The sequence below is a fragment of the Lutjanus erythropterus genome, chromosome 4 (genome assembly GCF_056507025.1).
Source record: "Lutjanus erythropterus isolate fLutEry1 chromosome 4, fLutEry1.hap2, whole genome shotgun sequence".
Classification (NCBI taxonomy): domain Eukaryota; kingdom Metazoa; phylum Chordata; class Actinopteri; order Lutjaniformes; family Lutjanidae; genus Lutjanus; species Lutjanus erythropterus.
In genome coordinates this window covers 34869285-34893198 of record NC_139320.1, presented here as the reverse complement: position 1 = coordinate 34893198, position 23914 = coordinate 34869285, and the positions used below count along the sequence as shown (strand labels likewise).

At 38.2% G+C, this 23914-nt stretch overlaps 2 protein-coding genes across 3 annotated transcripts in view; one reads left to right on the top strand and one right to left on the bottom strand.

Moving 5' to 3' along the window:
• Window positions 1–1137, bottom strand: part of ppm1lb (protein phosphatase, Mg2+/Mn2+ dependent, 1Lb) — a 72035-nt gene extending 70898 nt beyond the window's left edge. Inside the window, exon 1 of the mRNA XM_084717788.1 lies at window positions 237–1137. Within this exon, the coding sequence (XP_084573914.1) occupies window positions 237–635 (399 nt within the window). The 5' untranslated portion in view covers window positions 636–1137. The remainder of the gene's footprint in view (window positions 1–236) is intronic.
• A 2402-nt stretch (window positions 1138–3539) lies between these two features.
• nmd3 (NMD3 ribosome export adaptor) lies at window positions 3540–22663 on the top strand. 2 transcript variants are annotated; one of them, XM_084717786.1, is made up of 16 exons: window positions 3540–3657; window positions 4044–4145; window positions 5236–5370; window positions 5545–5641; window positions 7096–7176; window positions 7744–7872; window positions 10499–10589; window positions 12718–12796; window positions 13464–13560; window positions 14520–14637; window positions 18648–18793; window positions 19163–19275; window positions 19372–19444; window positions 21182–21288; window positions 21845–21915; window positions 22110–22663. In XM_084717786.1, exons 2-16 carry the CDS (start codon window positions 4102–4104, stop codon window positions 22241–22243), a joined length of 1515 nt encoding a protein of 504 aa, XP_084573912.1. In that variant the 5' UTR covers window positions 3540–3657; window positions 4044–4101; the 3' UTR covers window positions 22244–22663. The 2 variants fall into 2 exon arrangements, with proteins under 2 accessions (XP_084573912.1, XP_084573911.1); XM_084717785.1 differs by lacking the exons at window positions 21182–21288; window positions 21845–21915; window positions 22110–22663 and having other exon boundaries at window positions 3577–3623; window positions 19372–19963.
• The last annotated feature ends 1251 nt before the right edge of the window (window positions 22664–23914 follow it).

Sequence of the window (23914 nt, the reverse complement as noted above, 5' to 3'; positions counted from 1 at the left end):
AAAAATAACGTGCATGGTTTTGCATGGGCATATTTTGAGTTCTGGTATTGAGCTGGATTTAGTGCTGGTTTTATTGGCTGGTTTTTGTGTTGGTTTTATTTGGTTCTGTGCTGCTTTTGGGCTGGTTTTATTTGATTTTGGGCTGGTTCTGTCACACAGACCCGGAACCCTGCCTGTGTCTTCTGTGTTGGAGAGAATGTGGAGACACCTCGCCTCTCCTTCCACAGTGAACTCACCTCTCCTCCATGGCCATCAAAAATCCCAAATATCGACGGGTGGCTCTTGTTGACGATGTCCGTGAGAACCTCGAACCTGTCCTCCATGTGGTCTCTCCGGCCTTGGATGGAGTACACGGCCACGTTGTTGCTCTTGAACTCCCAGGTCTTGGAGAACTCCGCGTCCAGGACGTCCAGCCCGCCGAAGCGCTCGTTCTGCATCATCTCCGCCACTTTCCCCTTGACCATCTTGACCGCATCCCGGCTGGACTTGACGATGGTCTTCACTTCGTCCGTGTGGAAAAAGTAACTCCACAGAGCCAGGCTGATACACAGCAGGAACAGGGTCTCCGGTCTGAGCAGAAAATAACGCATGATCCGACCTAACAGAGACAGCAGGGTCATTGTATCCTCTATCATTTATTTATTTCAACATGCAGGGGATCGCGGCAGGTTGTGTGTCGCTCGCTGCCGCCGCAGATTTCAGTCCATCGTCGTCGGCGTGATGATGAGAGGTTTGGCAGCGGTGAAACAGGCACATCTAACCGAGCCTTTCATAAAGCTTTCACTGGCTAAACCTGTGACACTTCACTGCATTTTTACGCGGACTCACCAGGCAAGGAGGTAAGGTGTTCACGGTGCTCACACAGCCCCGCAGTGAGCCACCAACGGCTGTCCGCTGACCATCTGATGCGGTCCGAGAACGCACCGACAAGCCCGGAGAGAAGACGCTGGTCGCCCGTTTCGACTGCGAATCAAGCCCGCGTGCTGTCCAGACTGGAGCTGTGGTCTGACTCTCCTCCTGGCCAGCTCTGCTACTGTTCACAGTCCCTGAAAATAGCGGCGTGTGTCTGCCTGTGTTGTAACCCTCACATTCCCAGCTGCCTGCCACACTGGCTGCGACTCTGCTGGTGCCTGACTAAACACTGTTGTGCTGCCTTCAGGTGCAGCCCGGAATGTCCGTGATCTGGAGGAGTCAGCGTGCTCACCACAGACTCACAGAAGACTTAAGGAGTCCTCTAACTAAATCGGTTCGTTGGTTAAAAATGTCACAAAGTATGAAGTATAGAGTGTCATTATTTGTACTAACTGATCTTGAATATTACTAATAAAACTTGAAGGTTACAAAAGACTATAAAGCCAGTAGGGGAGACCAGGGGCAATTATAACATTTTTTCCCCTTCATAACACAGACTAGTTTAAATACACTAGTCATCTTTTAATACACTAAATGTATGCACAACAAACATATATAGGGGCAACTGTAACAATAAAAAAAAGTCACATTAAGCCACTGTACATTATTGTTGAAGTGTCTAATGATGTGTGAATGATCTCTGTTTCTATTTTTGTGAAAGACTATGCGACTGCTGTGCAAACAAAGCTGCCAATAACAACTGTTCACAAATCAATTATTCTGTGTAAGTTGTCACTCAAAGTTTGTTTTTGTCAGACATATAAAGAATTTGGTCTCGCGATATGGAATAGTCTTTTTGTAGAAATATAGTTACATAGTAGTGTAAACACAAACAAAGAGGCGATTTAAGGTGCTTTATATATGGTAAAAACTGCATCAGTGCAATACGTAAATAAAATGCTCGTAAGGAGACCGTATCACTTTTACGATCATTTTCCCACAAGCCTTTGGTGAATTTTGCATAAAAAGTAAGATTGGTAATGTACGTTTTTTTTAGTTTCAAAAATTTCTGACAGTACTTGAAGGCACCCAGAGAGCTATCATACCACAGGTGCGCAGAAAGAGATTATAAATGTTAAAGGGACAGTTGACCCCCAAATCAAAAATACATATTTTCCATCTTGTCCATGGTGCTATTTTACCCATATAGAGTGTTTTTGTGTGAGTTTCAGATTTTTGGAGATGCCTGCCTTTTCTCAAATATAGTCAAATTATAGCACTTGACTTGGAGTACTTAAAGTTCCAAAAGAGGGAAAGTAAAGACAAAAGAAAAACAACATACAGGAGTAATAAATATACTTAAAGTTTTGTTCATGAATGTTAAGGTTACCAGATTTGTAGTTTGAACTGTAAAGTTAAAACATTAATGTTTGTTTTTATAATTGAGTAGTACTCTTAACTCAAGCAAAACTTCCTGAAGCAAATTCAGTCAAATAGATACTAGACTGTCCTATAGTGAAACTGCTAAAATGATTTGCTTGGCTTGTGTTTCATTAAAACCAAGCTACATGCAAATATGGACTCTTGGACTAATTATTTACAGTCTAAGTTTAGTATGCATTTCTCAAACATATTTCCTTCTAAGTTAGTTATCCACTTTGCCTTGACTACAGTAGTCTTGGACAGGCATCCTATACAGTGTGTAGCCTAGACATCCGTATTGTGTTGCAGCAAGGAAGAATTTCAGATCTATATAGGAAACATTAACATTAACATTAACCATCATTGAGTTGCTCCAAGTTGTGTGACATCTAAAAATTACTTGAAAATCTTCTTTCAGTCCTTGAAAATTGAAAAAGAGAAGTGCTGAAAGACTCTCTGAATTACTTGTTGATTAAACCACCTTTAAAGTTAATTTAACTTATATATTATTTTTCTCTTATATGTTTCTTATGTTTCTCTTGTATGTTTTTTTGTGTGTTTTTTCCCCTTTTGATGCTACTTGGAATTACATGTTTAACAATGATATTACCTGTTTCTTATTTGAGGATGTTAAATAAAAAAATTGAAAAAAAAAAAGAATCAAAATAGGAAATAATAAATTTTTTAATGAAACAGTTTTCATTTATACAAACATCTTGGCTCCATGATCATTACGCTACAACACAGAATAAAAGAGACATGAAGGGGTTGGATAAAATAGTCTCATGAAACACACTAGACCTTAGTTTCACCTCCATATATTTGGATTTGCGTATGTAAAATTTTCCAAGGATGAGAATGTTATTAACCAGACACTCATCTTTGCAATTGTCTATGACAAATCCATAAATAACGTCCTTTTGGAAGAAGGTTTCAAGTTGTAGTAGTTTCAGTATCAGTTGTTTTTGAGTCCAGTTTTTTTTTCTGAACAATTCACTGTATGGCTACACCATTAACATTTTAAAGAGGTTTGGCTGATATGGGGGAATATACAGTATTTGGTTTGGAAATAATATTATGTTTTTTCATTTTTTAAGCAGAACAGGTTAAAGTCTTTTGACAAAGCTTACATTTTATTTTGGTTTCGGATTCTCGATAGTTATATACAGTTGCACTGTACTGTAGATTGATTAGCCTTTTCTTAGCCTCCTCTTAAACCTAATTTAAATGTTTTCTAAAGAAATTTATTCAGGCAGTCAAAGACAGTCCCGGGGTCCTTGACTCCTGCTTGACGTCATCAAGCCTTCCTCGGTCCTCGGTGGGGAAAACGTGGAGGACTTTACTTCACGGTGTGTTGTGGATTTTTACCGTAAAATAATTCCAGTAAGTTTTGTCATCGCTCTTTCACACCTGTTTTAGTTGTCGAATAGTTTTGGTTTACATCCCATGCTTCTTTCTTCCCGAAAATCCGTCAGAATCACTCATTAGAACTAGCAAGTTAGCATTAAATGCTAACTGTCTGATACTGAGTGTAGAGCATCAGCTAGCATCGTTTAAATGCATGCACTGCATCTTTTAGTGTCATAGAGCTCTTTACGTAGCTGTTTATCTGTTTCCGAGTGTACACGTCTGAACAGTAAAACTATTGTTTCCTATTATTTACCTGTTATCAGAAATCAGGCTAGTAGCTGTTCTATAATGGTCGCTGCCAGCTAGAAGTTTTGTTACTGTCAAATCTTTGTTTAAACCTGTCATTTTTCTGCCCCCAGACATCACTGGACTACACACAGATCCACTGACACACACGGACCTGTCCGATTGACGACGATGGAGTACATGCAAGCTCCTGCCACAAGCAGCCAGGGGAATATGTAAGTGGATAATATAAAAGATTTAAATGTTTCGAATCCTTATTTTTGTGTGAGTGCTGACAAATTATACACATTTCTTAAGAGTGACATTTTTGCATGTCTTAGGGAAAAAATACATCTGTAACCAGGGTGCAAAATTAACCCTTTTGTTTACTACCAAATGGCTAGTGAATGTTGAAATTTTACGAATCACTAAATAGATAACCACGTGTTTTAAGCTGGTTAGTGAGGCAAATTTACCAACCACTTACATATTTTACTAGCATTTTGCTGGTGCTGATTTTATTTGCAACAATTTACAGACTGCTGTGTCAACTTTAAATGACCAAGCAAACCACATCATTAAGAGAGCACCCATAATACGCGGGCTCTGACAAGGGCACAGCTACATTGAATGCAGCCATTATTAGAGATATTACAGTGAAAATGTTCACAATGAGCACATTTTGCACATCTTTGCCTTATTCACAGATGTATTAAAGTAGGCATTCTTTTTTTCTACTGTAGTCTCAGAAAGTGACAAGCTTTTTCTGCATAGAGTAATAATTAATTTGGATTGAATATTGATCATAGTAAATGTGGGGTCATTTTTATCACAAAATAATAGAGCCTAACCAATATGGGATCTTTGAGACAGAGGCTGATAACAATTTTTGTTGGGAAATTGGCCAATGTAGTGAATTTTATAGACTTTTTCTATGTAATCGTGCACAAATATGACAATGCAAAGGTACTCAGAAGGCTGCTTTTTAAGTTAAATTAAAACTAGTTCTTTAGTCTCAAGTGACAAAGCTTCCCACTTACACTGTAACACAGTTCATCAGTTGAGTTTAACTAATAAATCTTGATAAATCTATAAATGTTGATTGAAATGATTCATGTCTGACTGTTCCTTTGCATAGACTGCTTTCAATGTCTGCTTGAAAGGTTTAATACAGTTAATTAGAGTGGTATGCTCTGTGAAGAGATCAGCAGTAATGTGTTGAGCATGTTGTCTTTATTGAACAGTCTAAAACTCAAAAAACACATTTCAATTAAGCTAGAGGTGTAAAATACCTCATCATTCATTGGATGCTGCTCTCCTCCCCAGCCTGTGCTGTACCTGCGGCGTCCCTATTCCTCCCAACCCAGCCAACATGTGTGTCGCCTGCCTGCGTACTCAAGTTGACATCTCAGAGGGAATCCCCAAGCAAGTCACAGTGCACTTCTGCAAACAGTGTGAAAGGTTTGTTCTATGCATTTTTTCCTTACAAGCTCAGATCAATAGTACATTTTTTTTACAATGCGATAGACAGATCATATCATTGTCCTCTCAAACATTTAAAGGTACAAGAAGTTTTCTTGAGAAATTTTGTTTGTTAAGTTGAGGCTTGAATGTACATCTTCCTCTTTGATGCAGATACTTACAGCCTCCAGCCACCTGGGTGCAGTGTGCCCTGGAGTCCAGAGAACTGCTGGGCCTTTGTCTGAAAAAAATCAAGAGCTCTATGACCAAAGTAAGTGTGATTCTTGCTAAACTTTACAAAAGACAACAGCATTTTTTCACTCAGACACAAAGTGTACATGGACATTACATGTATAAATTCCACCGTGTCCCCTCCTAAATCTGGCTTGCAGGATTTTGATGTTAAGCTACTTGTTTCAGTTCCATCTTCTTATTGAGGCTGCTTATTTTCATTATATGTATTTTTTCCAATCCAAACACCCTGTTAATTTTGAGAGGTGTAATTTCAGTACTTTAAAAAAAGATTCTTAGGTTTTATGTGGGGCTGTGCAGAGAAAAAAACACACACAGTAGACTCTTTCAGTGACAAATTAATTGGAGCTTCTATTTTTATAATTTGAAGTGTTAATGATTTTTTCAACAAGAGTACCCAGCAACAAAATAGAAAAAAGAACAAACAAACAAACAAAAAGGTAGCCAAACAGACACTGATGTAAGAAAGGCAGTTATTTACTTACAGTAATGTAGTGGTCGTCATAAAATTGCAAAAATTACATACTACTGTATTAATCAGATTCCTGTCAAAGTTGGCTTGTCCCCTCCACACATATACCCTTTAAAACTGTCCCATTGTTCTTTAATTATATAATTTTCCAGTTCAGTCTTCCCAGCATCTTTTCATAAGCAGCTGTTTCCATCATTTGTTCCTTCCACATTTTTAGTGTTGTTAGTTCCTGGCTGTTGCTCAGAAGGTAGAGTGGTACATCCACTAAACAGAAGATGGGCAATTCAGTCCTTCAGCTCCTCCAGTCTGCGTGTCGAAGTGTGCATGAGTGAGATATTGAATCCCAAATTGCCCCCTGTGTCCCCATCAGTGTGTTAATGTGTGTGTGATTGTGTAAGCTAATGAGTGAATGTGACATGGAAGGGATAATGTCCGTTAAGGACATTACTGTGAAATAAACCTCGACAGGGTGATGCAATACCCCCAGTGCGAAGCTTACTTAGCAAAAAAAATCTGTTTATTACTCCTCCAAAGTCTGTGATTAGAACTGCATCCATAGCAACAGTCTGTTCTTTATAGCAACGGTCTGTTATACAGAAATAACAGATTTTTTTTTTGCATCCAAGTTTTCATTTTCATTGGAAAAAAAAAAATTAAAATAATGATTATGTGACATTTGTTCGGGTCTGTACCAAATAAACATGTTTTGCTACATCTGTAGAACAAGATCTGCAGGCCAGAGCATCTCTGTAGCTCTACAGTACTTTATTATAATGCTGTTTTTCCACGTTTTGCTTTATCAAATAAATGCAGCTTCTGTGATTCTGATATTGCACTTGACCATATTGTGATTCCAACAATATTTTGAGTAATTGTGCAGCCCTAATCATAATGTTATATGTCTTCCTCATGTATCTGTCTTGCTATGATGAAGTGCTTGTGAATATTCAGTCGGAGGTTCCTGCTATTTCATGCCGTCAACAACACGTCTCTCCTCACAGGTGCGTCTCATTGATGCTGGCTTCCTGTGGACAGAGCCACACTCCAAAAGGATTAAGATGAAAGTGACTATCCAGAAAGAGGTAAGAGAACAGAGGGAAGTGATAAGTGTGGGAGAGTGACATTCAAACTAACAGGGGAGCCAAAAAGAAAACCCTGATGAGGCACCTGAGATAGGCAACTTGTTTTTCATCTAAAGGTTATCTGGGTTATTTGTTCTGGTGTTAATTGGCTGTGAGCAGTTTATGTTTGAATTTAAGTTTTTTGTTGCTGATATGTGAAAATGATGTCAAGGTGTAACACACAGACACACACACACACATCCAATTACTGTAAGTGACATTCTGTTAGATAATCAAATGCAACAGACTTCAAGATAAACTCCTAAAATTGAGTCGTCTGCTCTGGACTGAGTTATTTGTGTTTGAGAGAAGAAGTGAGTTTTGCCAGTGGCTGTCATCTCATCTGTCTGACCTTTAGTGAGAACCTGAGCCCTGTGCTTCTCAGGGCCAACTCTTTTGTTTGTGCCGGTGGAGGGTCTGTATAATACCGTCTCCAGAACCCACTGCTGACATATAGAGTTTTTTTGTCTTTGTTTGCCATGTAGCTGGAGCATATGGTGTAACTTGTTGCTGTCTTTGCCTCTCCAGGTGATGAATGGTGCTATCCTGCAGCAGGTGTTTGTGGTCGAGTTTGTCATCCAGCACCAGATGTGTGACGACTGCCACCGTGTGGAAGCCAAGGACTTCTGGAAGGCCGTGGTTCAAGTTCGGCAGAAGGTATGAGTCTATGTTTTAATGAAAAGGTATATTTTGTCAATTTATGCATCCAGGTAACAAAAAGCCTGCTTTGACCTGGAAACATACATGCAAGTTAAATGATACTGAAGGCAAATTTATTTCATAGCGCCATTCAGACACAAGCCAGTTCAAAGTTTAATCAGTAATTACCAAAATTCATGCATCCCTGTGGCCACAGCGGGGTTGATGCTCTGCCTGCACTATATGTACCTCTTGAAATCCACCAGGCTGCTCTGTGTGATAACTTCCTGCAGAGAACATGGGAGAGGCAGCATGTGAATATGGACAGAAATGTCAACATGACATAACCTTTGTTTGATCACGAAGCCTGATGTTACTCTGCAATTCTGTGGCTGCAGGCTGGAGTCTGTTAACAGTGACAAATGGGTAGATTCATGTTATACAGGCCTCCTATGAAACCTCTGTATGTCTGTGCATGCATGTTCATGCCTTGTCTCTCTCTCTGGACGCCCATTTTGGCCAATGTGATGGAAAAAATTAAGATACTGTAAGTCAAATAATGATTTAGTATCTTAAAATTATGTGCAACCTTCTCAAATTAATGAGTTAGTTTAGTTAGGTTTTTACTTCAAGGACTGTAGCACTATCAGATAAGGGGACAAAAAAGTAAATAAAAATGAATCTAAATGTTATAGCACATCCTTTGAATTTGAGGTCAGTCCAGCCATGCACTACGTTTCACTTAGTCTTGTTTCTGTGTTTAGTTGCAGAAACTTCTGGCACATCCACTTAATTATTTGTTCAATGCTGTTATTCAGCAAATCTAAGTGACTGTATTTATGTGGCGACACTGTTGTGTAGAGTTGTGTGTCTTCTACTTAAGTATTATAGGAAATGTTAAAATATCCCAGAATGAATTTTAATAATGATAACATTTTTGAACAGAAGAAGCACAAGAATGGACCCCTGAGGAGCTCCACGTATGATTTTTGTTCATTCAGATTCACAATTACCAGCTGACACAAAGCAATCCTTGGCTTGTAAATGTGATTTGAACCAATTTAGCACAGCGTCCACTTTTCTAGTCTGACATGGTTGACCATACGGCAGCTGGACAAAGGGCCACAGCTGTCAAAGCTGAGATGTTGGGCTATTGCATTTTTTTGCTCCTGCACCCCTTACTTGTGACTCTATATTTCACTCCCATTAAGTAGTTTGGTTCTTCTAATATTTCTGTATTAATGTACCCTGCTTACTCTGTCTTTACACAATCGTGTTATTTTGTGTTAGTTCTGCCATTACATGTTAAAACCTGAATCTTGTCTGTAGGATTTATCCAAAACAAAACTTGGAGCTCTGTGTGTTTGGCAAGAACTTATGCACTAAATCCTAGAGTTGAGTGTTTTCCTTTTATCACTGATGTGTGGAGGTGAACTAAGCGTAGCTGCAGAGCCACAGACTTGGCAGATGATAGAAATGATTACTCAGAAAAAGGCACATTCAGTCAAATTCCAGATTAAAACTCATTAAAAAGAAGCCACTCTCTGTGATTATGTAACTTAAATGTACAATATATAATTTCTGTCAGTGGTGGTCTGTCTTATTAAAACAATAACAAAAAAGTAGTTTGATATCAATACCGTGGGATCATGGGAGTTGTTGTCTTTATTGCTAAACACCCACCGCTGCCAATGAAAACCTATCTGATTGGACCATATACAGAAATAATGTTCACAGGCAAAGTAATGCATTTAAGTTTTATTTAGGGCTTCAATTAATGATTATTTTTATAGTCAACCAATTGGTTGATTATTTTCTCGATTCATAGCTGTTTGATCAACATTTTTCACCATTTTCTAGCATTTTTTTAGACCAGTGTTTCCCAAAGCCTGTGATGGCGTCCTCAGATGTTTTGTTTTGTCCACAACCCAAAGATGTTTAGTTTACTGTCAGAGAGAAGTAAAAAAAAATGTCTTAAACTGCATAATTGATTATCAAGATAACTGGAGATTAATTTACTAGTTAATTAGTAATTGATTAATCGGTGCAGCTCTAGTTTTATTCACGTTACATTACCAACTTTCTTACATATCCTGTGTTTCTGAGGAAAATATAGTTACAGGTGACCAAATTAAATGCATTATTGTTACCTTGATTAAAAATAGATATTTCTGTGGTTTGTTGGAAACATCTGGAATAATATATAACATATGTCTAGTTGTTTGTGGAGCATTTAAATGTGCAAATGTCAAATATGCGTTTTAACAAGTTCTGCAGGTTTTTCACTTTAAAAGACAAAGTCACTCCTCTTTACTGAAAACCTTTTACTGTGAACATCTATACAGGGAGTTTGATTTAAAAGCATATCAACAGCAATCATGAATCTTCTACTTGTCCTCACTCGAGTAAAAAATATTGATAGAGCCTCAGTTGCTGAAGGTTTAAACTGCAGTATTTGTCTGAAAGGTCAAAGGTGGCAGCGGGTTTTGGCAGATGTCAGTCTAACGTTTCATACCAATAAATAATTCAATCATAAATAAAAAATCATATATAAATAAATAATTGGGTCATGGGGCCAGAGGGATCTGTATGAATCTCTGATCATTATCTTCTTCTTCTTTCTTTTTTTTTTTTTTTTTAACAGACTGTTCATAAAAAGACGTTCTACTATCTAGAGCAGCTGATCCTGAAGCATAAACTCCACCAGAATTCCCTCAACATCAAAGAAATCCACGGTAGGTCAATGCCACATAATTTTATACATTTGACAGGGCTCTTACACAAATATGGAATTTGATTTTTATCAATTTCCAGGTCTGGATAAGTATGGAAAAATATTTTTCTTTCCAGGCTTTTGCTCCTTTTCTGTTTTCAAAAGTATAAAATTCTGAATTTCTAAATTAAAAAAAATGTCAAAACTGTCTTGCAATTCTTTTGTGTTTTTCACCATTTAGCTGTTAATGTCAGGTGGCGCAGATCGAATTTTAATGATTCTTAATTCCAAATGTTATGTTGGTCTGTGTTGGGCTAAAACTCACAAGAAGCCTAATTCTCCTTCACAATAATTCAGTACATGTTCACAGTAAGGTGGTAAAACTCATCAAAATATGCATTAAGATCAGTGTACATGATGGAATAGTGCCATTGAAATGCACCAGAAGCCACCAAATTAAGGCTTTTACAGCCAAGATTTTGATGTTATGAAAAATTATTTACCTTTTTTCGACTCCTTTGGTTCTTCTTTATAAAAAGAGACCAAAAATATGCAAGGGAAATATAATATTATTTATTCAGTATGTTAAAATAAGTAGGGCATATGTAGCAGTGGTTAGTTTACTTTCTCTTTGTCCAACTTTCTTCATAACCTGCTTCTTCTTCAGTGGCTAAATCAAGTTTTTGAAAGGCAGGCTTCACAATCCCAAATATAAAGCATGGTTGGATGATTATTTTAAATGGGAAAAGAAAAATCTGCCCAGAAGTCCAAGAATTTGAGTCTGGAAAAGTATCCAATATGTGTAGGAACCCTGGTTTGATTTTTACATATTTATTTATTTTTTTTTCATACATATCTTCAAAGGGACAGTTCACCCCAAAATCGCAAATGCATATTTTCCCCTGCCCTGTAGTACTGTTTATTTGATTTGATTATTTTGGTGTGTGTTGCTGTTTGCATTCTTTCCAATATGATGGGACTGAATGGCACTAGTACTGTGGTGCCCAAAGCACCAAACAAACAAACAAAAAAAAAAAAAAAACATTTGGAAAAACTCAACACGAGTGACTCTTTCCAAAAATCATGACCCTGTTACTCAAGATAATCCACAAATCTTGTTGTGAGCAGTTTCATGTGGGAACTACTTTCTGTCTAATGAATCTAGCAGAACTACTTTCGTTATAGCAGAAAGAAAATAGTGCCTGCATGAAACTATTCACAACAAGGTCTGTGGACTATATTGAGTAACTGGGTCATGATTTTTGGGAGTCATTGCTGTTGAGTTTTTCTTTTTTTTTTCTTTTTTTTTTATGCCATTCAGTTCCATTATATTGGAGAGAAGGCCGACATCTCCACAGCCAATATCTCCAAAACTCTGCAACTCACACCAATAAAATCTAGATGGATAACTAGCATCACAAGCTAAGGGGGAAAAAGTATATTTTTGATTTGTGAACTGTCCCTTTTAAAGGGAGGGGCCGTTGTATTCCTCAGGGTCTCTAATCGAATTTCACTGGAAAGGGGGAAACTTGTCTCATTCGTCACCAGCGTAACTAATGTGGATTAGAGCTAAGCAGAACATAATGATGTGTCGAGTGTTAATTACCTCTTCCCGTACCAGACAGCAAGCCATGCATGCATATCACTGGCGCCAATCAGTCCATACAGCTGTCCTCGTGTGGGCCTCAGAGGGGCATGCGTTGGGCATCTAATCAGTGTGCTGTAATCAGAGCAAGCATTCCACACCAGATTCCTGCAACGCAAGCTTGATTCATACCCTATTTAGAGATGCTAAATGCTACATCATAGACTACACACACAAACACACACACATGCATCAGTCCACACACTGAGGCACACATGCTGTGCATTGAGTGACAGCTCAGCAGCCGCTCTCTGTGCTCTTGGATGGGAATGTGAAGTGGAGTTTTGGCTGAGAAGTGTGATTTAAATCATCTCCACATCTCGGCAGGACTTAAAAGCTTTACGAAGGTTACACATGTGGCTGCCATATTTTCTCCCCATCTTCAGCTGGGCTTGTGTGTGTGTGTGTGTGTTGTTTGCATGCATACGTGTTCTGCAATGGTGATGACCTGTGAAGTGCGCCTGCGATTGGCTCAGGTTTTGATGGTATTGCTCTTCTCTCTCAGACGGGATTGATTTCTACTATGGCTCCAAGCAGCACGCTCAGAAGATGGTCGACTTCCTCCAGTGCACCGTGCCCTGCAGGTGAGCAACGCTTCAGGCTACGCTGTTGAAAATGTTGTCGTCATGAAGCTCAGTATTGGAACAACATTCCCCTTTTATTTAAATACCAACCACAAGAGGATTAAAAGTTATTATGACCCCCTAATTTCAGTAGTTGCAGCGTTTCTGTGGGTTCTTAAAGTCCTAAATCTAATAATCTGAATTTTAGGCCTGAAAATGTCTTAAATTTTGATGAGTCTTAAAATTCATTTAATTATGATTTTAAAATGACCTTAATGAAGTTGCGTTATCTTCAGTCTCATCTTTTTGGGGAAATTGACCCTGTAACAACCACAAAACAAAACCAACAGTGACCTTGTGACCACTAATGCAAACTGTGCTTGTACTTTTTTGGCAGTATGGAGATGAAATAGGTCTTAATTTGCTTTAATGATGATCTAAAATTTAACTTTGCAAAGTGACAATACTGGGGAAATATATTTTACTAGTAGGTGTGCATCAAACTGCATGCTGAACTGAATAAATGTTCTAGTAGAAATGCACAAATAAAGAATATATCTCTGTTAAATAACATTATTTTACATGTGCGCTTCTATCATTGTATATAATTTGCAGAACAAATTGATGCGGTCTGTAACTGTAATAATAATAATAATCATCAACACATTCTCTTCCATTTTTTTTAAAGGTCAAAGACATCCCAGCGCCTCATCTCTCACGACATCCATTCGAACACATACAACTATAAGAGCACGTTCTCTGTGGAGATTGTGCCTGTCTGCAAGGTATGTCTTATTTATTATTATTACTTTAATATATTTTTATTGGCCATTGGTAAAATAAAATGGAGGGAAAAAGGCATTTAAAAAAGAGAGAAATCAGAACCCCACCAAAAACTGTAAACAAATAAGTAATATTAAAAATAATACAATTTTAAAAGGACTCATCTCATTTGTCGGACATGATATCTGTGTATTATACATCTGTGAAAGATTTAAAAAAAAAAATTTTTAAATCCAAATTTTATCAAAAAGACCGTCAAAGAGAAGACAATCTAAGAGAAAACCTCAGTTTTTCCAGCTTTACATTTTACATAACCTCTGAATTTAAGCTGTTTTTTAAGCCACACCTCAAGACAAGCCAGAGCTGTCATATTAATTCACACGTCGCCTCTGAAGACTTCACATTGTTGGTTTAGTAAAGACGTTGTATCGTGATCTGCTGATGCAGATGGAAACTTTAGGCCGGCCAAGAATCTTTCTTGATCTATTTGTTTTTGACAGTGGCAGGAGATAAAAAATAAAAATCAAACTTCATATACTTTCACGTCAAAACTAAGGCCGGGATTCTTGGCGGCGTGTGTATATTCATCATTTTCAATAGTTACTTAATCCTATTTGACATGTAGCTTTTAGTTCTGTGTTTGGAGTAGAAATACATAAGAGTAGATTTGGGTGTGTTTTCATAACATGTTCGGCTGACAGGGTTCATGCAGGAATCTGACTCGTGCTCAGCTTCATTTGCCATCATTAGATTGTTTTTAAAGTTTATAGTAGAATGTTTTAATCCAGACAGACACTGTATCTAAACTGTAAAGATACAGTCTAAACTGGAAAACGAGAGCTTTCTTTTGGGGAACAAGCTTTCAGACACACGGTGAACTTTTCTAACAAGTCCAGAGTCTTTTCACTTTTTCTTTGACCTCAGTTTGACCCCAGGTTGTCTGGTTTTGTCTTGTTGCCAGGACAACGTAGTGTGCCTTTCACCGCGGCTGGCACAGAGCCTGGGGAACATGGGTCAAGTGTGCGTGTGCGTCCGTGTCACCAGCACGATCCACCTCATCGATCCCAACACGCTGCAGAGTGAGTATTTCTACCACCAGAGTCCTGCTGAGGTTTTACAAGTTCAACCGACACCACAGACACGTTTAACTACAACTTAATCTGTTGTGGTTAAATATAGCTGCCATCTGGTATATGTGGTTGTCGTCAGCTGAGTCGTAGTTCGAATCTCAACACGTGTGAGCTCTCTGTATGGGCAGAGTGAAAGACGGGATGTACAGAAAGTTATGCAATTAAAACCACGTAAGTACAGTTAGGAAAATTAACTTTGCAGAAAAAACTCTAGAGCTGCAATGATTAATTGGTTATTAATCCACTGTTAAATTAATATCCAAATATTTTGATAATTAATTAATTGGTTTTGAGTCCACATTGTCTGAGTTTAGTGTGTCAAAATGTGAATATTTTCTGGTTTCTTTACTCCTCTATGGCAGTAAACTGAATATCTTTTGGTCAACATTTTCAGCATTTTATGGACCAAACGATTAATCAGCGAAATGAGGAAATAATAAACAGATGAATCAGTAATGAAAAGAATTGTTAGTTGCAGCCCTAAAAAAAAATCCTGTGACGTACATTATTATTACTCACACATTATCACTCTGGCTTCCTCTCAGAGTCCAAAGACATGCAGGTTGATAGATTAATTTGTGACTCTAAATTGCCCATAGGTGTGAATGTGAGTGGCTGTCAGTCTGTATATGTCAGACCTGTGGGGAAATGACAACTTGTCCAGGGTGAACCCCACCTCTCGCCCAATATCAGCTGGGATAGGCTCCACCCCCCGCGACCGTTCAAGGATAAGCGGTTATGGCCAGTAAAGATTTGTGTCTTGTGTGTGGTCGAAGACAAGTGGCAACAACAAGATGCATTATTGCATGAAGCACGATCAATGAAACAGTCCTCCTCGTAGCTCTACTTGACTTAATTATTAGCCGTCTTGTAAAGCTCAAGATTGTCAGTTTACTTTTATATAAGACACAAAATTCTTCCAAATCCTCACAATTATGAACGTGGATCCATCAGTTTTTTCTGCATTTTTGCAAATGACTTGAACATTTAACCATTTATCATAGTAGTTTCCCATTAATTTTCTGTTGATTGACTAAATTACTAATTGTTTGACCTCAATGGTTTATTAAAATCTTTAAGGACTAGTAGGATTTAGTAACGTCTAGCATTGAGCTTGCATTACTACAAACACAAACACTCACCCTTCAATTGTGTAGGTAAACCTACGGTGGCTGCAAAACTCAAAATTTTAAGTTGGTGTTTGGTTTTTCTGTTGGGAGATTCTGTAAAAACACGGTGGTACAACTTTGGAAGAGGTCCCATGCCCTCTGTAGATGACTCATTCAAAAGTAAGGAAAACACAATAATTCTTATTTACGTGTGATTATAAACGATGACAAAATAATGAATATATAGTGAACATTACATTCAGTATCTACCACAGTCTGCCAATAGATTATAATAAATCTTACACACTGGACCTTTAAGTAACTGTGATAAGTTTTGCATATTAATGCGTTTGTGTCCTTGAGTGTTGAACAGAAAAAGATCAAAGCACTTCCTGTATATTACCACGTAGATATAACTGTGAGTTGTTGCTGGGGTGAAACCCTACAGTTCTGCACTAAGCTGACCTCAGTCTGCTGACCACATGTTCATCACAGCCATCTTCAACAGTTTCCCTCTGCTCCTAGTCACGGCACAGACACGCTCGCATAAAGAGAGGGAAAAAAGAAACATCTTTAGTTTGCATTATGCATGCTGTCATCTTATTTGGAGGGATTTATAATCAATAGAAGTGTGGTGACAATTAGCGATGATGCGTTTCCTCAGTATCTGGTGTAATCACTCATTATTTGAGAGGCTGAGACGCTCCTCGACAGAATTCTGACATTTTGGAAGCGGCACACACGTTTTTAATTACTCTTCAAAGAGCAGGCTATTTTTGTTGCCGAAAGTTTTTCAGCAGGCTGAATAGCAGAAACCGCCTCAAGGCAGAACTCTGTTCGGCACATTTGGGCTGCAGTAGGCAATTAACTCCGGTATTAAAAATATTTGTGTTGCTGTTTATCTGCTTGTGTTCAGTTTGCTTGCAGTACAGACAGAAACACATCGTTCACTCTGGTTTATTTGGAAGATGTGCTGATAGAAAAACGCTGACAGATAAATCAGATTCATTATTTTTAGATAAAGGAACTAAAGTTTAAGCTGTCAGAGAGGATGAAAGGAGTCTTGATATATTTGTTTGTTTTGGATATTTCTGATTCATCTAATTTTTCAAGTTCTTTAACTGTCAAGTAAAATGAAAATGAACTGTAATCTGTGGTCGTGTTTTTTTTAGCTGTCTGCTCTAATAACTAACTGGGATGTCACAATACCACTAAGTTGGTAATCAATACCAACACCATTGAGAGTCCAGAATTTCTGATACAGTGGCAAAAGCAAAACAAAAAAAATCCCATAAATATATATATTTTGATGATGGATACTTGAGACTGAACGCTAAGGGGTGTAGGCAGTAGCCTTTTCATCTGAAAACTTCTGTGGCACTGTTTGTATACAGATTTTTGCAAGTTTATCATTTATCCTTGATGGGTACGTGTGAAATACAAAGTACTTCTGTACATGACTCTTTCACAACAGAATCTGCAATGTATATGTGTTTTTTAAATGCACGTTGCCCCTCTGTTTTTTTTTTTCTGATGTGTTGCTGGAGAGCTGGGATTCAACTCATGTCTGTGCAGCAGAGCAGAAAGGAAGAGGTTCTTAAAAGTGTTTCAGTGTTCAGCTCTCAGTACTTTTGTTGCTTCTAACTGAATGTCTGTAGTTTGAAGTTTCTGTTGTGTATCACCGCTTGTACTTTAAGGTATCTGCTTTTACTGATTCATGTTCACTTTCAGCTGGAGAAGAGTTGTTAAATTACTGCTGATGATGCACTTTTATTTTGAAGGATTATTAGGAAACGGTTTTGTTTATCCACCATATTATAGCTGCTCAACTAATAACAAGCTTGTCATTGGTTAAATACACATCTTCAAATGAGTGCAAATTCTGTTTGACTCAGCACGTCAGCATAATAGAATCAAGCCAAGCAGCACATGTCTGTTGATGGAAAAGGGCCAAAAAAGTTGCTGAAGTTACTGATGGAGGTGACAAGCCTTCATTACCTCCACTGGAAAAGGGGTGAAAATTAGCATTTATACCCGGGTATGTTTCCGTCAGTCCCAGTCAGAGTTGGAGCTGATAAATACCTGTGACTACTACACAGTCATTTGAGCGAATGCCAATTGTATCATTTCCCTTTGAGGACAAAGCCAGACTTTAGCAGGCGTCAGTGTGTTTTTTTTTTTTTGTTTTTTTTTTTAACTGGTGTAAAAAGAGACTTTACAGTTTTTCTTTTCAGCGAGTTGAGGCAGGGCTGTTGTTTTTCCATGCTGTTTTCACTTACTCCTTTGGCATTTAATAGATGACTAGGTATGTGCTGCTTCTGTCAGGTCTGTTTTAATTGCATCCCTGATACTTAGAGTACTGTAAAAGGAAAAAAAAAGTACCATCACATTTTCAGAATTTTGGCATTGACCTGGTACTTTGATTCTTGTGATGTCTCTTATCTAATATTATACAATAACTACCAGAAATTAAACAAAATGACAAAACTTAAATCACCAAGGTTATCATTATTATTATAGTATTGTTAAAATGTGCTGAAAATGTCCCAGAAGTACTGGTACACTCACTGAAACTATTTCACAAGGTTTTATATTGAAAAGTTCTCATTAATTTGAAATGGCATCATGGCCATTACAATGTCAATGTTTTCACTGATGCAAAACAAACTCACATTGCTGCAGCACCTGTGTCTGTTGACTGTTGCTAGCTTTAGTTAGATTCTGGACAGTATTTACCGTGAGTACAATAATTAAAATTTGAAAACTCGTCAGGAATTCTATTGCACTTTATCATGGCACAGATCATCGTTTCATCAGTAATAAAAACATAAATAATCTTGAACTCTCTAGTTGCTGAGGTGGACGGGAACACATTCTGGCGTTACCCCTTCAACAGCCTCTGTAACCCACGGCAATTGGAGGAGTTCATCGTTATGGACATTGACATCATCAGAGACCAGAAGCTGGGTGCTGGAGCTGGCATGAGGTCCAATAAGGTGAGAGCACGTGCTTGTGTGTGTGTGTGTGTGTGTGTGTGTTGTTGCAGAACAGATTGCATTATGAAGGAACATTGCTTTTCTTTTGGAAGCAAAATCAATAGCGAACCATTACATTATCCCTGAGCCAGTATGCGGGATTCAAGCCAGAGCAACAGAAACGCAGAGTAGTGTTTGTTTCAGCGGGGCAGTGAATGAGGTTTGTAGGGACGATGTTCGCTCTCCCTTCCCCCCTGTCTGAATTTTGCATTAGTATTGATACAACTGTCTGAACAGATTGGAGGAAAAGAACAAGAGTAATGTTGTTTCAGGGGCTTTGAACTACATTTATATCCCCTCTGTGTGTGTATTTGTGTGTGTGTGTTACAGCACACCCTGGCTGAGGTGTGGGTTCAGAAAACATCAGAGATGGACACCAGTCAGCAGTATCACTGCCGCACATTCCTGGGCCACCTGCTCAACATCGGAGACCTGGTACTGGGGTGAGTGTGAGGTTGTTGACCAGATGTTGGCAGTAAAGATTGATAGCAGGCTGTGAGTTTTACATTTTAACGGCACATTTTCTTGTCACTGTGCAGGTTTGACTTTGCCAATTCTAACATCAATGATGAGTACCTGAATAAGATGAATCCTCACCATGTCCCTGATGTGGTAAGACTCACCTGCACTTCACTTAACATCCTCTGTGAATAAACCTGGGTAGCTATTGTTGATTTAACACTGACCTCTAGTGGCAAAATAAAATACAGATAGATTTGATCATGTTCTTGAGAAAATACTGTGGCTACACGTCATCAGAAAGACTTAAAATGTCTTAAATTCACATTTATTAATAAAATGCCTTGGAGAATATTAAATAGACTCAAATTCTGTTTGGCAAGGTCCTCGGAGTTTATTTGTTGAATGTTGTAAGCATTGTCTAAAATTCACCTCAAGCGCAAAATTCCTGTAAAATTAATCTTTGGTTAAATCAAGAGGAGTTGAATTCAAATGTCTTCATTATCCCATTACAGTCTTCTAGGTTTTTACTAATCATGTCTGCAAATTTGTCCCCTGATGACTACCGTTGCTTCTGTCTGGATGGCATGAAGGAGCTAGCTAGTTAGCTAACTTGTAAATACACCAGTGTCTGTGGGTTAGCTGTACCAAATTCTAATCCTTTCTCCAGTGCCTCTGTTTAGTCCTTTACTCCAGTATTTCAGAGTGTCATTCATTTCATTGCACTTGTCCGCTTGATTTGCTTCAGCGCTTGGCTCCTTCCATATTCTGTATTCAGAATATAAATAAATACTAAGTGTAGATGCACCTGGTCAGTTATTACTCAACTACAAGTGAAAGTTGCTCAGCCGAAATTTTACTCGAGTTAAAGTACTAGAGTACTTGCTTTTAAAAATAATTATGTATTCAAACTTACAAATTGCAGTACATTTTATAATGTCAGTACATTGCTGTATTGTTTCACGATGCATTTACAGAACCTTGTAACTCTCTGAAACCATCTAATGATGCACTGACTTGCTCATAGAACCACTCTGCTACACAAAGTCTATAGAAACAATAGGTGTTTCTTCAGCATAGAAATGTAATTAAACACAAAAGGGACAGCTATTTTCAGTTTCTGATGTCACTGTATTAAAATTATCACATAAAATTAGATTGGAGCCAACTGTAAGGAGTTCTCCAAGTCTGTTAAATAATTGAGATTTCTTTCTGTCTTCAGCAGCAGTATATACAGATGAGGATGAAATTATTAGCCCCCATATAAAAATGACATTTTTTTAAAAAAAAAAGTAAAGTGATGTTAAACAGAGCAAGGATTTTTTAACACAGCTTTTCCAAACATCCTAGTTTTATTTTGGATGCTTACATTATTTTATTTTGCACACAGAAACAGAATTGTTTCACAAAAACCAAAAACTACCAGGGTCAAAATTATTACCCTCCTGATGCTAATAGTCAGTTGTGTATCTTTTTTGCTGGATAACAGCCTGCAGTTGTTTGTTGTAGTTTTCAACATGTCTCAGATGCGTCTCCTGAGGAATCCCAGCCCATTCTTCTTTGGCAAATCTCTCAAGCTCCTCCAGATTTGATGGCCTTCTGTTCTTTAACTAAACCAGTTGTTGTTATTTTTCCTCACCTATAATTTTGAACTAACAGTATATGCATTTACTTAGAAGACTATACCTATATTTTCACATTTGGAGTTTGTTTTTATTCCAAAATTGGCCTCAAATTGAATTAAACAGTGGCATTAAAAGTTTTAAAAAGTCTTGCATTTAATTTGCTGATATTTGTAGACACCATGATATGACATCACATATGAAAAGGTATATGTGGACAGTCGGTTGTAGTGTTTTTAATTTTTACAATGGATGGTGACTCTGTAAGGTGCTGATCAAGAAAAGCTTTGACCGCACCAGAAGGGTGAGACGCAGGAACTGGAAACTGCAGGAGATGGCCAGAGACCGTGAAGGCATGGACACGGATGATGAGAGGTAGGAGAGTGATGCATAGAGGGCATACAATTACAATTTTTTATTTAAAGATAGATATAACAAGGCTATAACATGACAACGGCTATAGCAAATGAGACCAGTAGTGAAAAGAAAACAACAAGTGAGAGGATGTGGGACTATGTAATCATTGAAGCTGTGTGTGTCAAACTCTCTGTCAGAATAAAAAGAGATTATTGAAAGCATTTAAGATGTTAAGTATCAATAATCAGTTGATATCTGATGATGTCATAAATATCCTTGCAAAAAACAACGTCTTTAAATGTAGAAAGCCTTGTCCTTTTGAATACACAAAAGTTTAAACCTGAACTCACTTTGAGGCTGTGAGAAAAGTTCCTGTACAAATGTCTGCAGCACAGAAAACAAGGTAAAACACTTAAGATACCGGAGTTTGTGACTAAAGACCTGATGTTGTTAAAAGTAAGTTAGTGAATAGGCTGAAAATGTGCCAAGAATGCCAAGAAGTATCCTGTGTATAATTTTTCCCTTTGATGTCGAACCCCATGGGTTTTCCTTTAACGTGCTTTTCTGTCTTCAGACAATACCAGGACTTCCTGGAGGACCTGGAGGAGGACGAGGCTCTGAGGAAGAATGTGAACATCTACAGAGGTGAGCAGACTTTAAACTGCACCAATGTCCCCAGAGAAATCTGCCCTTCTTTTGAGATGTTTGTCTCCATTGTTAAGATTCAGCTCGTTTACTGTCACTGGCTGCTTACGCTGCTAATAGATCTGATGTCACACAGTTTATTATAGATGATGTATTGGATAGTTAATGAACAGATGTTGATTGTTTAATTTCAGATGCATCGAAGATCCCAGTGGAGAGTGACACAGATGATGACGGAGCACCACGTATCTCCCTGATGGAGATGCTGGAGGAGCTCAGCCTAACAGACGCCACGGGAGAAGATGGTGCCGACATGATGACAGACTAGCTGCTCCCCCGTCCTGTCTGTGTGACACTGACGGCTGATCTGTCAAATACAGGTCCGCTGATGATACAGTTACACACAGAGCTGAGGCCTCCAATTTGAGGACTGATTGAACCATCAAAAAATGCTGACAGTGTCCACAGTTCGTCTCGCTGAGGTATAATGACTCATTACAGTTAAACTCCATAATAAACTGTGGGTTATAATGGTGCCACTAAGTAACAAATACGTTTCTGCTGAGAAACTGGACTTTCAGTGGATTTCTATCTCCACACAGGGCGGCCAAAACTACGGTGTTCAGAAAATCAGCTATCTAAAGTAGTTATTTTAAAGTATTCTTTTCCCCCTATTATGTAAAATTATGAAGTGGTGTAGAATTGAAGTGCTTCTGGATCACCATGTCAAAATAAATTTTTCTCCTAACGCCAGTTTTCTGTTATTTTCTGTTTAGGGAACATGAAAGGTATTAGCTGTATCCCACATCTTCACTACATACTAACTCTAAATAATTCAACGTGATGTCAGATGTAAATCAAACTGCAGCCCTTTACATTGGACAAAAAAACAACACTTACGTCTGGCTTTTGTCTTCAGTGGGAAAGGAAACAATTGGCATTCACTCCAAGGTGAAATGACTCTCGTAGTCACAGGTGTTTCTCGCCTCCAGCTCATCGGCAGCGATGTAAACATCAAACCCAGTGGGACATGCTAATATTTGGCCATTTCCAGTGGAGGCAATGAAGACTCGTCGCCTCCATCTGTAACTTCTGCAACTCTTTTGTGCCTTTTTCATCAACATGCTGCTTGGCTTGACTCGGTTTGACTCAGGTTGACTCAGAGCATCAGCTCAGCAGCACCCCCTTTGAGGTGTGTATTTTCTGATGACAAAGGAAATACTTTTTATTTATTTCCTATATATTTTTCACAATAAAAGGTCCAATACTTTATCTATTTTGGTTCAAATGGTATTGGAAAGCTACTACCACTTAAACTTAACTCAAAATGATCTTTTTTGTCATTTAAAACTTATTTTTGTTTTCTGAGATTTTTGGTGCTGTTTCACCACCATCCATAATTTATTTAAATGTTAATGAGCTGTACGCAGCCCCTCCTTTGTGCAGAACTGTGGCACTATGACACACTCAGAACTGACCCATATTCAGTATCCATACTGTCTGTATTGTGTCACATATCTAGTGTGAAAACTCATGAACGCCCCATCAAGTCGGAAAGTTGTCAAGAATTTTGCTGCATGACTTACAGAGTTGTTTTTATTTTTTGTCATTGCATATCAATTTCTTGCTCACATGTAATTAGTTATATGGTATGAGGCTGTAAATGTTAGTTGCTGTCCATGTAGTGGACCTAGTGACCTAGATTATTATATTTTAGTGGTTTTAGGGAGTATAATGGCACAGCAAAAGTCTGAGACCAAATCTCTTTGTGATATAAAGCTTCAAAATGTGTCCACATACTTGGAGAGCATTATGAATCTTTACTGATGTTTGTCTCAGCCAGACACAACAGCAAAAACAACCCGACCCTATCTGGCACATAGTGTCTTTAGCTTACATATGTCCAAATTATGACGTAAAAGCTCACAAACACACTTAAATCGGAACAAAACATCCGAGAGCACCTGAATGCAGCACACACTAGAAACACAAACCTGCT